General features: G+C 48.8%; 1 protein-coding gene across 3 annotated transcripts in view; it reads left to right on the forward strand.

The window, feature by feature from the left end:
* Positions 1-3,477: 3,477 nt before the first annotated feature.
* Positions 3,478-13,655, forward strand: part of lmo3 (LIM domain only 3) — a 42,764-nt gene continuing 32,586 nt past the window's right edge. Inside the window, exons 1-2 of one of the 3 annotated variants that reach the window (XM_035626998.2) lie at positions 3,478-3,748; positions 9,998-10,211. In XM_035626998.2, the coding sequence (XP_035482891.1) occupies positions 10,006-10,211 (206 nt within the window). In that variant the 5' untranslated portion in view covers positions 3,478-3,748; positions 9,998-10,005. Of the gene's footprint in view, positions 3,749-5,595; positions 5,813-6,345; positions 6,608-9,997; positions 10,212-13,655 lie in introns of those variants that run through there. The other 2 variants (XM_035626997.2, XM_035626996.2) reach the window with 2 other exon arrangements.

The raw sequence follows: 13,655 nt of genomic DNA on the forward strand, positions 1-13,655 counted from the left end.
CGACCACCGAGCCATGATAACACACTTTCCAGATAGTCTATTAAGATTAACCCAAATGTATAGGTGGTCTACATTGGTGTCAAGGGTCTGCCTGTTTAGTTTCTTCTTCCTTAGACATTCCCATACTAACAAAATGGTCCTCATCCTGGCCAGTGGAACCTGTCCCAAATGAGGTCAGGTGTTCTCTCCACCTCAAAAGTACCCATGTATGTTGGAAATCACCACATGGATAATAGCTCATCAGGAAGTTCTGCGCTGCACCATCTTCATGCACAGGAATCTTTATTCCAACCATTTCATCAAGGAAGCCCTGGTGGTATGCTTCAAATGGTCTAATACAGAGAACCCTGTGCTTCCACCAAGTGTATCCAACATGTTGCACTGGACTGGTGTCATGCAGGGTGATATGCATCCTTAGAAATCTGATGCAACCTACGTCTTTATTATCAAAAGCAAAGGCCTGACACAAAACTTGTTGCTTCTTGTTTACATTGCATTTATTTTGCTGACGCCTTTGTCCATTGACCATACTTTGTGATGAGTCTTGTCCCCTAGCATGTGAGCTCATGTTCTCAGACGTAGACAGTGGGTACTTCATTGGCTTATTTGGCAAAACCATGCCATGCTCTGGATCTGGACATAAAAATGTGAGTCATCTTGCATAACGGCAAATGTAAATAAGATGCAAATTTTCAGCCTTATTATCTTTCTGTAGTAACTAACGTGCAAGCATTAGCTAATCTGAAGCTAATGTTACTGTACAGAGTGTGCAATTTGCCTGGGGGGGTGGTTGTGCGTAGGAATTCCCCCTTTGTGGTCGATGTATCCCTACCTCTGCTAAATCATTTTTATCCCCAGTGGAGACTAAATGTATCCCCACCTCAATGTGATCAATGCTACTTCACTAATAGACTATATTAAATACATAAAATATTTATTTTATATTAAGTAAAGCACTGTAACATGAACAGTCTATAGTGTGATAAAACAATAAAAATCCAAAATAGACCACCCATTGTCAGCGTTCTTGAGGCTAATTTACCCAATGATCCTGGCTCTATAAGCGTTGTTCATACACCGCTTTTCAGAATGTCACTAAGCACGAATTTTTGTAAGCAGGATTTAATTCTTGCTTGTTTTGTTGTGCATGTGAAACTCTGGTCCAGCCAGTCGAGTGCTGTGCAGTGTAGTCAGTGAGTGTAAACCTCACTAGCGGACACTTTAAGAGACGCGCTAGCAAACCCACGACCTTCGGTACATTAGACAGACGTGCTAATTATTGCGCTAAACGCAAGGGCTCTTATCTTGGTTGTCGGCAAAAAAAGTTTACACTGCGCAGTACAGCACTTGACTGGCAGACCACCGTTACACGCGCACAACAAGACAAAGCGTGCAAGAATGAAATCGCCCTTCGAAATACTATCCGGGCCGACGGTCGTCGGGCGGACAGCCTTTCTGGACATCTCTAGTCTATAACACAGAGACAAACAACTATTAACACCTACGGTCAATTTGGAATCTCCAATTGACCTAGTCCTAATCTGCATGTTTTTCGACTGTGGGAGGAAGCCGGAGTACCTGGAGAGATCCCACGCATGCGCGGGATAAACATTCAAACTCCCCACAGAAAGGCCCTGGATGGTGCGAACCCTAAACTGACTCTTCCATGAATGTGACAGAAAATGTGCGGTAATAGCAGCGCTGTATGAATGTGTGTGAATGGGTGAATGTGACTTTCCTGTAAAGCGCTTTGAGTGGTCTATATGACTAGAAATGCGCTAAATAATAGTCCATTTAGCATCCTACGTAGATATGACAGACTCATTCTAAGCAAACAACAACACAGCAAATCTTAGTTTCAGGTTATTACACTAATGAAAACGTTCTGAATACATTGTTCAGTTTCTCCTCTGAAATCCTTCACACTGGTCTTTTACATTTCCCCTTCATTCTTTATTTCTTATCTGAAGGCCACTGTTGTCAGGGTTGAGCAGGAACTGGACCCAAATGCAGAGGCGGAGAGAATATTTAATAATAAAACAAAACAAACCTACAAATTTCCAAAGTAAACGAAAACCAACTCAGTGTTTTTCAAATTTGAACTAGCACCAGACTTAAACTGTTTTCAAAGACAGGAGAAAGAAAACCCCGTAAACAACAACCGATACATCTGCTTGCAAACAGAAACGATGCATGCCTATGCTCTGCCTCCATCACACCTCCGGTCAGGGAGCTACAGGCGTCATATTAATGCTGTAATGTGTACTGCTGTGGAAACACACACACACACACACACACACACACACACAGAGAGAAACATTTCAATCTGGGTCATGTATCCACACATGAAGAAGAAGAAAAAAATATGTGCGGAACAAATGTGACAACATACATGGTAAATATCGTGTGAACATTTTATCCAACACCGTTTTGGCTCGGGGAAAAATACCTGATGGCAGCCCGTCACAAACAAATATATGTCAAGTGCTTTCTTGCTTTAGCAGCCGAGCTAATGAGATGGGCGATAGAAGTGGCACTGAGTGGCATTATAAAAGCTGCACTATCACTCCCACCCCCCCCCCCCCCCCCCCCCCCCCCCCACCCCCCCACACACACACACACAAACACACACATTCGAAAAACCCCACCACTCTCACCCCACCCGTTCAAAGTTGCCATCACAGGAATTATTTAAGATAAAAGACACTATGGAAAAGGGATTTTCCCCTGACAGATATTATCATTACAACCGTTATGGAAAGTGCTAAGTTATTTCTTTTTCCTTCCCTTCCCTTGCTCTCTTCCTCTCTCTCTCTCTCTCTTCCTCTCCCCATCTGTGCCACTCACTCTGTCTCTCCCTTTCTTTGACTCTGTCTCCCAACGGGTACAGAGGGAAGAGAGAGAGAAAGAAGGCAGGGAGGAGAGAGAGAGAGGAGGAATGGAAGAGTGAGTGAGCTCTGTCAGTTGGAGTCAGTGCACTGCTAAGTCTGGCTACACTACAAAGGTTAGCAGATCTGACTGTCAATAGTGTCTTGTGGGTGGGAGGGGGGGGGGCACGGAGGTGAGGTGGTGGGAGGGAGGGGGGCGGTCGCTTTGAGAGAAAGATACTTTGATATTTCGGAATGTTAGAAGGGTGAGTGTGGAGAGCTGGAGGTTGGGGATCTAATTACCGGGCCATAATTGGGGGCTGGGGAATAGGTTGCCGTCCTCTCAACTCGCTGCAGATCAATTATGTTAAGAGAACATCTGTAAGTAGAGCTTAATGAGGTCCATTAGAGCAACATGCGCTGCCTTCCCTAACGGTGCTTGTCAGCTTCTTGGATGAGCTGGAGTGTGCTGCTGACTGGGGACCTGGTGGAGGGGCTTAAATAGGAGAGGAGGCTCGACTCTCCGCCGCTCTTCCCTGCCAGAGAACCAGAGAGAGGCGAACACACACACGCACACAGGCAGAGACGAGGGAAGAGGAGAAGGTGAGAGAGAGACAGAGAGAGAGAGAGAGAGAGAGAGACGCCCCGAGAGGTCCGGGACGCGCCGGGGAGGGGGATCCGACATCCCAACAACTTGAGCAACAGAAAGCAACTTTTTCCTCAACTCCCCAAGTTTTGTGCGGACAACCTGGAGTGGGAAGAGCTCCGAGACAAAGTTGCCCCGAGGACACTTTGGGTTGGTTCAGAGACGACAACACAAAGACGGTCGCCTCGCAGACCGCCGCGGCGTTTGTTTTGGGCACCCCTGGCTCTACTCCAAGGTACGTGCTTAGTCTTCTTTTGTGCTTGTGGGTTTAGCGCAAAGCAAGGAGTGCAAAAATATGTGGCTTCTCCTCTCATCAGGCTCCATCCTCTGCTCAGCGCCAGAGACTGTGGTGGTTACGCGCAGCCGCCGCGGACGCCGGTGTTGAGCATTTTGGGCTGCGAGGTCCGCGCCGTCCTTCCATTTCTTCATTATCAACAGAAGCGGGGAGGCGGGGGTTGTTGGGGGTCAGGTGTGTACATGACAAGCTTCTCCTCCCGTCGCTTGCGCACATGTGAGGGGCTCGTGCGGGGGCGCGTGCTCCCGCTGGATGGGGAGACTTGATCCGCGCGCCGCCGCAATCCTTCATCCTCATCCACTTTTTTTCCACCCGCTGCCTCCTTGTCTCCATCCTCCATCCATACTGACGATGGATAATTCGCGGAACGCAGTGAGTGAAAGGAGAGTGGAAGGGCACCGGGAGAGAGGTGGTACCCCCCCCCCCCCCCCACACACACACACAGTCCCCCTCCATCTCTCTCTCTCAAACACACCGCAGCAAATTGCATGATTACCAAGATAGGCCGCCTTGAAATAATTCAATCCATGACAAAACCTAATTACTGGCAGGTAATACCCTGTCAACTTTAATGCATCTCATCACTCATAATGGCGCGGGGAGCATTTTATGACCCATCTCATTATCGCCGCGTTTTAGGCTGGAGCCGCATGCCAACTATTAACTTGTCTGGGCTGTGGACTGGAGCACTGCGAGGTGTGCGTGTGCGTGTGTGTGTGCATGTGTGTGTGTGCAAGCAATAGCAAACCGTGAGGTATGGCGGCAAAGGGGAGCGGAGGTGTGTGGCGCGGGGCCTCATCCCAGTCACAACTGCGCGGCGGTCCGGCGCGTGCTGTGGCGCAATAACGGGGGAAAAGTAATTCCGTTTTTTTTAATTACATGGGATGATTTAAATAAAGACTGTGGCGAGGGAGATATAATCAGGCCCCGGGCAGACCACATTGGAACCCGAGGACCTCAAGTGACGCGTGCGTGTGCGAATGCCATGGGTAGACTACATCAACCAATGTTCTTAGCAAAAATAAAAATAAAAAAGTAGTTGCCCACACATGTGGGCTCCTTCGTTTTTGCACGATTATTATTATTCTTTATTTAATTCACAAAATGATGAATGATCCAACATTTGACTGGCACACACACGTGGTTTTAATGCGCGTCAGGCAGCGGATGGATGGTTCTGTGAGAGTGTCGCCTTTAAATCTCACCCGTTAAACCATCACTCTGCTGCGGGACTGGAAATACATTCACGGCTTTAAACCCCCGGGTTCTCCTGTGTGGGCTTTGGAGAGCCGCTGGTCTTTTGGCAGCGGCGCTTCTCCTGTCGTTAAACTCCTCCGTGGGTTGTCGGCGAGGCCACACAGTGTGTAAACACTGAAAACGCATTCGAGTCCACAAGTTAAACTCGGACTCCGCGCGCCGCCCTGAACAAACGCGCCCCGTGTTTCTGCCTCTCCACGTGCTAATGAGCGCCGCGCCCCCGCGCGCCCTAACACTGAAGGACGTTGTGTGTGCGTGTGTGTGTGTGTGTGCGTGCGTGCGTGTGTGTGTGTGTGCGGGGGGAAATGGAAGTGGGCGTTCTGGGGGCGCGCACGCGATCCATGCATGCTCTTCGTTCTCGTATGAAGTGAATGACCTTATCGTGGCGGTGTAATGTCTCACCGGTGAGGGATTGGATTCTTTTTTTTTTCTTTCTTTTGGAGATAATAAAGCCCGACCTCCCCCCCCCCCCCCCCCCCTTTTTTTTCCTGGCCACACATGGGGACTCCTCCGACTTGAGCCTTGCACACTCCCCTCGCATGCTCCAGCGGACGGAACACCTGTAGCTTGGTAGTATCCTGCGAAGTGGTCCTTCTGATCCATGTGGTGCGCCTCGGGGTTCCCACCCTGAAGATCGGCGCGGTGCGTCAGTTTGGTAAAAGTTTTTCCCCCGTCCTCGAGGGAGGAATCTGGAGCTGGAATCCGCGCCCGAGATCGATTGCGTCTCTGTTTAACTTGCTGAGAAAGGTGAGCTGACATTATGACACACTTTTAATTTGAAAACCTCAGTGTCACGTATCGGTACTGGACTCAAATAAAGGCTGAAATGTTTTCAGATTGCAGGAATGTGTTTTGAGTGAAAACTGTGAGTAGTTTTGGAGCAGCGCCGGGTTAACGTTCCGGCGGTGACGCGGGGAGGGGGTGGGGGGCATTCAGGGGGGCCCGCGTCCCTCCTGTAGCTCGGTGCGCACGGTGACCGGTGGCGCGTCAAAGCGCGGTGATCAGAGAAAGCGTCGCGCGCAGCAGGAGCCTCCGTTGGTTCCACACGGTGGCCAGTGGGATCCGCTGGTCGCCGCGGCGCGACGGGAGAGTCGCCCCCTCCGTCGCCCTGTCACCCGCCGCCCGCGCGTCTCTCCGCTCGCGTGCAGAGCTCCGGACGGCGAGGAACGTCCCCTCGAACGCCGTGACTGAACAGCTCGCTCTCGCCTCCTCTCTCACCCCCTCCCTCCCTCCCTCCCTCTCTCTCTCTCTCTCTCTCTCTCTCTCTCTCTCTCTCTCTCTCTCTCACACACACACACACACACCGCCTGCGTTTTGTTGGCCGGTGCTCCCCCCACCACCAGCACCACCTCCCACCTCCTCCCCGACTCCTTTTCATTCGCCTCTGGTCGCCGTGCTGGATTGTTCCCTCTCGCAACAAAGCCCAGCTCGCAGTCTTCCCGCAGACAGCGCTGCTCTCCGGACCAGGCGGCTCCGGGTTGCATGGTGGTGCTTCGGCTGCTTCAGCGGCTCAACAAATGCAGAAAAGGGACAAAAGTTTCGGTAAGACGCCCTTCTTTCTTTGGCGCTCCGGCTGTGTACGAACGGCACGTATACGTGTCTCCGCGTGTGTGTGTGTGTGTGTGTGTGTTTCGGTGAGCTCCGCGACGCCAAGTTATACAGCATCTCCCCCGCTGTCGAACGCAACGCGTCCGGATCCATTCTCTCCGTCCTCCCGCTGATAACCTTTCACCGGGACGTTAACGAGACGTGCTCCGGGGGTCGTGGTCGGTGGTCGCGCAGAGCAGGTGATGATGATGATGATGATGATGATGTGTGAGCGTCCTCCAGGCTCCGTCATGTGCTCGTGAGAGCTGCATGGCAAATTGAGTCTGTCTGTCTGTGTGTGTGTGTGTGTGTGTGTGTGTGTGTGTGTGTGTTAAATCCGTTACTGCATGGCCTTTACCAGCGCAGCGCTGCCATGGCAACAGTAATTAAACTGATAGGGTGAAATGTCAGCATCTCGCCGCCGAGCAGCATGCGGACTGAAATAGCAGACTGTCCTCTCCGCTCCATCCCTCCATCATCACCATCATCATCATCACCATCATCACCATCATCCTCCATCATCCGCTCCGACGATGATACATGTGGCCGAGGAGGACGCGCGCGGGCAGCCCTGGAAGTCCACAATGACAGAATGGAAGGGAGGGTTCGAGCCGGCGAGGAAATAAAACACAAATCATTAGGGCTGTGAGCAGCTGTGGTTCCCCCTTCCTCTGTGGAAAATGAATCTTTTGTTCGGGACCCCCCTCTCTCCCCTCCTGGCAATCGGAAGAGAGAAGCGGCCGAATTCCTGCCATGCTTGTCTCCTTGTCCCCTGAGTTGATTGCACAGTAAAAAAAAAAAAGAGAAGGAGGGAGGGGGGTCGAAACTCTTCCGTCCATTTGGTTTGGTAATGAGTAGCGGGGACTTTGTGGTGGAACGAGGCCGGTGGACGGATCAGTGGCGCTGAACAGGCGCGGGCCGAGCGGTCGTGCGCGGCGCGGACGCACCGTGGACAGACGAGTCGTGCCGCGCGCTCCTCTGCTCTGCAACCTGTCTGAGAGCCGACGATCTCCCACCCAGATGTAGTAGTTTCAATGCAATGTGCAGCAGGTGAGGGTAAAAAAAAAGAGATCTTTATTTTTGTTCAATATTGAATGGAACTCTCTCTGATAGAGTTTCAACTTTCAGTTCATTCATTCACAGCATGAAGTTACATTGTGCAGAAACCTGAAGCCTGCTCGAGGTAGATAGTTCGTTCCATTAATCCCCTGTGGTCAGTGCACACTGCTGTAAAACACACACACACACACACACACACACACACACACTCACACTCACACTCACTCACACTCACACTCACACACACACCAATATGCAATATTAGAAGCCAGCATGACTGTCGCTGTACAACTTTCTGTAAGTCGACTGCTGTGGAGTCACTGAAGAGGGAACAAACATCCCACACACACACACACACACAGTGAAGTGCACATTTACAAATGATCTGACCGGTGCTTTACATTGTGTGCTCTTTTCATCATGAATGTTTCAGCCTCACAACTGTCGTCGAAGTGAAATTTGCCTCGTGACATGTTCAAACTTAAAATTGGTATGAAGGAAAGTTTCAGCATTTCAAAACAGGTAAAGATTTAACTATACTTTAAGAGTGTGTGTGTGTGTGTGTGTGTGTGTGTGTGTGTGTGTGTGTGTGTGTGTGCGCGTGTGTGGCGAAAGGAGGACAAAGGGGAGTGGGGGTGTGCCTGTCCCCAGGGGAATAGTAGGAGAATACTAATTCCAGCCTGGTGCGAAGCCACATTGGGCCACATTGCTGCCCCCACCCCCCCCCCCCCCACTCTTCTTACCCCCACCGGCCCACAAAGGCTCTCCTCAGTCAGCTCAGGCCCAAACAATACAGGCCTGCTGCAAAGCCCCTCGCCTGTAACCACGCCCCCTTTAAACACAGAGAAGGTCAACATGTTAGAAGAGAAAGTGTCCGGGAAAAACTGTGTGTGTGTGTGTGTGTGTGTGTGTGTGTGTGTGTGCAGCTTGTTGGGCCTGTAAATGGTTAGAGAGTGAAACAGTGCTGCCGTTAGTGTAGTGACCTGTCAACACACAGCCTGCGTGCTCTTCTTCTTCTTCTTCTTCTTCTTCTTCTTCTTCTTCTTCTTTGTCCCAACCAGTCCAGTTCGCTCGCAGCCGGTAAAACACACTCTTTGTGTTCGGCTCAGTGTGGCGTTGTTTAAATGACACCTTAGAGTATCAGAATCATTGGGGAGTGTTTTCTTAATGAAACAATGTCCACGGAGCTTTTATGAAGCTCCTGTTAAAACACGATAAAAACAATAGGTCAGATATATTTCCAGCCCGTGACCGGATCAGTGCAGAGGCTCCTTAAAACTATTCCCCTGAAAATGTCTCCTTTCGGACCAACAAACACACATGTAGCACCACCGTACTTTACCGCGGAAGAAATGTTTTTTCATTTTGATGGACTTGGATCAAAGCTAATGCCGGTGTGTGTTCTGAAAGCTTTAAACGAGCAGTTCCTCAATGTCTGTTGTGCATTGCATCACGGGACAATACCTTGCTCCGACAGCATGCTATACAACTTTTAGAAGCATGTGCAGGGTGAATTCTTTTCTCAATTTACTAAAAATGTTTGTGTGTATTAAAAATAGTGAATACTTCAGACAAACATTTTGAATACACCTAATTATGCTGCTCAGAATGAGTGTGTTGTATTGATTTGAGACGCAGCTAAACCGAGGCGTCTAAACGCCGCAGTAAATTAGACTGTGGAGGAAAAAAAGGAATTGAATTCTTTTAATTCCTCAGATCATCCTGAAGCTGTCTCATCACTGACCGATTTGATATATACATACACATATACTGTATATATTGTAGAGTGCTCAAAGGAACAGTCAGGCCTTTTGAGTACACTGATTATGCCTTATTCCTTTTTTGCCAGTGTGAAAACAAAACCCTCAAACAAAACGAACTCTTGACCCCGTCTTGTGCCGAGCGGTTCAGAGCCAAAAGTTTATGATTTTTATGATTGTGTTTTTGTACACGTGAAATGACGACTGATGACGTTTTATCTTCAGCATTAATACATTTAAAATATCAAATGGCTGCGGCAGTGTTTACATACAGTTCAGAAATGTAGAGAGATTTACCTCATTTCATTTTAGCACTATTTCAAATTATGAATGAAGAAGCACAATGAAAACAAATAAGAATCTGTATTTTGCTGGTTTTTGACAGTTTACCTGAGAAATATCAGTCATCATTTTTTGTCAGTTTGCCTCCTCTTCGGTCGCCGTGGTGTTATTGGACGATGAGTGTTTAAAGCCTCTCTCTTTCTCTCTCTCTCTCCCTGTGTGTGTGTGTGTGTGCTTCTCCCAGGTATACAAATGCTCTCCGTCCAGCCGGACACCAAGCCAAAAGGCTGTGCCGGCTGCAACCGGAAGATCAAGGACCGCTACCTGCTGAAGGCCCTCGACAAGTACTGGCACGAGGACTGCCTCAAGTGTGCCTGCTGCGACTGCAGGCTGGGCGAGGTGGGCTCCACGCTCTACACCAAAGCCAACCTCATCCTGTGCCGGAGAGACTACCTGCGGTAAGAGCGGCAACCGACGGCCGTGTAGTGGTCAGCGAGAAAACATACAGTCCAGTCGTGTGTGTGTGTGTGTGTGTGTGTGTGTGTGTGTGTGGGAGTTGACTCATTGAAATCTTCACACATTCCTAGTGTTTCATTTTGCGAAGAGCACCGCAGACAGATTTGTATGATCTTTCTGGCCCCTGACCTTGTTTTTGAGGCCTCAGAATTTGCCGTAATCCGGCAATTAGACAGGGACAAATTATCCGTTCCAATTTGTATAAATCAGTTAAAATTTGGTATGTTTAGTTTTGTATCTTGTATCAAATGTGCTCTTTTCATTATTTGCACATATCAGTACATCTCTCTCAGGAGTCCCGTGTGACCCCATTTCCGTAAATAGCATTTTTTTCTACAGTCCCTGTTCATGTGCCTCTCAAAGTCTCTAATTAGCTTCAGACACAGTTGTTGTTGTGGAACCTCTTCTTCCAGGATGAAAATCATTTGTGAACAAAGATACGTTTGGACCGGAAAGTTGCAATCGACATTGTAACGGACGGATGTGGAATTTAGGTTCGGCAAAAAAACAAAAAAAAACAACAACCCAACGAGAAGTTTAAGACATGACAGGTGGTTACGGAACAGTGAACCATCTTGTACAGTGGGTGGAACACACAGTGAGCCGTTGAGTCTTTTAAAAAGCCACGGTGTGCCACACGGTTAGAGGAACCTAAACGCCATGGGACCCTTACCCCTTGAAGCGACAACGTTAAAGAAACATGTTGAACAGTCAGTGTAGATGACAACTATCTGAGCAATCGTCCCAACCATACAACATCCCAGTTAGTTAGCACCTCAAATGGTTTCCGAGAGAGGGTTTCCTTCCTGCAATGCTTGTAAAAATGTTTTGCGAAGCTACTTGTGCCGAGGAGTGTCAGGGTGAAAGTGCTGGGGCTCTGAAGCACCAGAGAAAAGGGTTGAGGCAGAAGACAAAGAAACAGCAGCGCGTGGTTTGGGCCTGACCTTACTTACCAGGCGCTTTAATGTGGACAAGTCCCTGTTCTATTTTTTGGTGTTCTACCCACATGTGCACAGACCAAATATTGACTTCTCCCCAAAGACAAAGTTCACCTGGAAACACTGCTACTTCATTACCCTGAACACACCGTCCTGTGGCCCAGGAATACACACGTATAGACCTGCAAATGTCTATTAATCCTCCGCGGAAAATAGTCCCTAACAAATACCCCGCTTCCGTCTGTTTAAGTGATGTTTGAAAAGGAACTGTAGACGCCGGCTGAGTCTCTGTGTCAATTTGAGCCGTTTTAAATATCTCCAGTGGAAACCAGTGGGCTTACCACTTTTGAGTAAATGAGTCTCAGTGTAATGTAAATATAGCAGGCCCTCCATCCAAGTGTTTTTCCATCCCAGCGTCCCAGTGTCCAACACACACCGCCCTTCGCTCCGTCATCTACAGCACAAAGTTCAAGGCGATTGAATTGACCGCGAACGCGCCCTGACACCTCCTCGCCGCCGGCTAATGAACGGCAAGCGCATGGCAAAGAACGGCGGCGATCCACATCTGGTCTAGCGGAGCAACAAAAGGCGGCCAAGGCTCCATCACTCAGCCAGACAATTGCTGCGACATTACAATGCAACACACACGCGCGCGCTCCCTTACTAAAAAAGGCGACCTCGAACATATCATTTCTACTTATGTTTATCTCAGTCCGTCAGCCCAGGCTCGTGACAGGAGCAGAAGAAAATGATGACTTCACATTAACTCCTTTTTTCACATCCCATTGGCTTAAAAAGAAAATTATTCAGACCTTCATTATACCCCGGCCCCCACCTACCCACCCTCTTCGCCGAGGCAATCCCGCTCTGCTTAGCGGGGTGGCACGCTGTTAGACCTGGCATAATCAGGGGTAACAGAATTCTTCAGGGGTCTGCAACCATGAGCGACGTGAGCCGCCAGCAGGGAAATAATAATCCTCGCAGCACACGCAGACAAAAAAGGTGAAGCGAATGCAAAGGGGGGGGGCAACTTAAAGCTTCAGCAGACCCTGTGTGATCAAACGATGCACAGAGAAGCCTGTGTGTGTGTGTGTGTGTGTGTGTGTGTGTGTGTGTGTCTTAAAACAAGCCATCCCCTCATAAACCCCCAACCACAAACATAATTACAGGTATAATCTACTAGAGCTTGATTTGTGCCCCGCTCGCCCCGGATGCGGAGAAATGCGACGAGAGCATTTAATCAATAAACGATCCCCTTGAAACCACCAAAAAAAATAAAGCTTCCGTTGATGATGCTGGTAATGGCACGACGCCGCCGCTAATGCTGATGTGCGATTTTCACAGTGCACAGGGATAACGTGGGAGCGCCCCAGAGGTGGGAGGCAGGAGACAGACAGACAGACAGACAGACAGACAGACAGACAGACAGACGCATTTAATGTAAAAAAAAATCAAAATAAATGCTGAGAAAATGAGGTTCAAGGTGTACAGCGGCCTGCTCGAGTGCCACCGCTCACACACACACACACACACACACACACGCACACACACACGCACACACACACACACACACACGCACACACACACACACACACACGCACACACACACACACACACACACACAGAGCACCAGCGCTGGCTCCAAGGCCACGGTAAAAAAAAGCTGTTGGGCATCAGTTAATGAAAAACTGTAAATTCCAGACATCCATTTTAAAGACAGCACTCGGAGAACACTTATTTATTTATCTATCTATTCATTCATTTTTTTTTTTTTAATCCAACTTCAATTTTCCTCTACAGTGGTTTTAGTAAGATTGTAAATGCAAGCAAACTCGCGCAGGCTGTCAACATGGCTGGGATTTATTAACGGAGAGCTGGCTATCAGCGGGAGATAACCAACATGTAGAGCACGGTTCAGTGTAATAACTTACGTCTTCCTCCTCCTCCTCCTCCTTTCCGGAATCAACTTTGTAGTCCACCGCCAAAACCTTGTATAACCATATGTGCGAATGTAAATGAAAAACGTATCTTCTCCCCACATCTGGCATTGGGCTTGTGAAGCATTGTCAGTTCGTGTGTGTGTCGGCGTCGTGGCCGCGAGTGTGACATCAAGTCAAGCTTTATCTGCCCGAGGCCCCGGCAGGGAGGGAGGGGGACGGGCCCGGGCTGTCTGAAACTCATCTGTCCTCCTCTGAAATCTCATTTAGATACATTCTTCCTCGCGAACACGTGTCGTACCTTTTTAATAGGATGAAAAAAAAACTGTTCAGGATGCGATTCCTCACAATGTCTTAAATATATATGGTTGTCTGAGCTCAGGCATGTTCCTATGAAGTGCTGAAGGCCCTGGTCCAGATTCTGAGCTATTCTATTGCTTTTTTATTTCATCCTTCTCCGTTGTCTGTTACAACTATTCATTTCTTCAATTGACCAGTAGCATGTTGGAAA

The sequence above is a fragment of the Scophthalmus maximus genome, chromosome 2, assembly GCF_022379125.1.
Source record: "Scophthalmus maximus strain ysfricsl-2021 chromosome 2, ASM2237912v1, whole genome shotgun sequence".
Lineage (NCBI taxonomy): Eukaryota > Metazoa > Chordata > Actinopteri > Pleuronectiformes > Scophthalmidae > Scophthalmus > Scophthalmus maximus.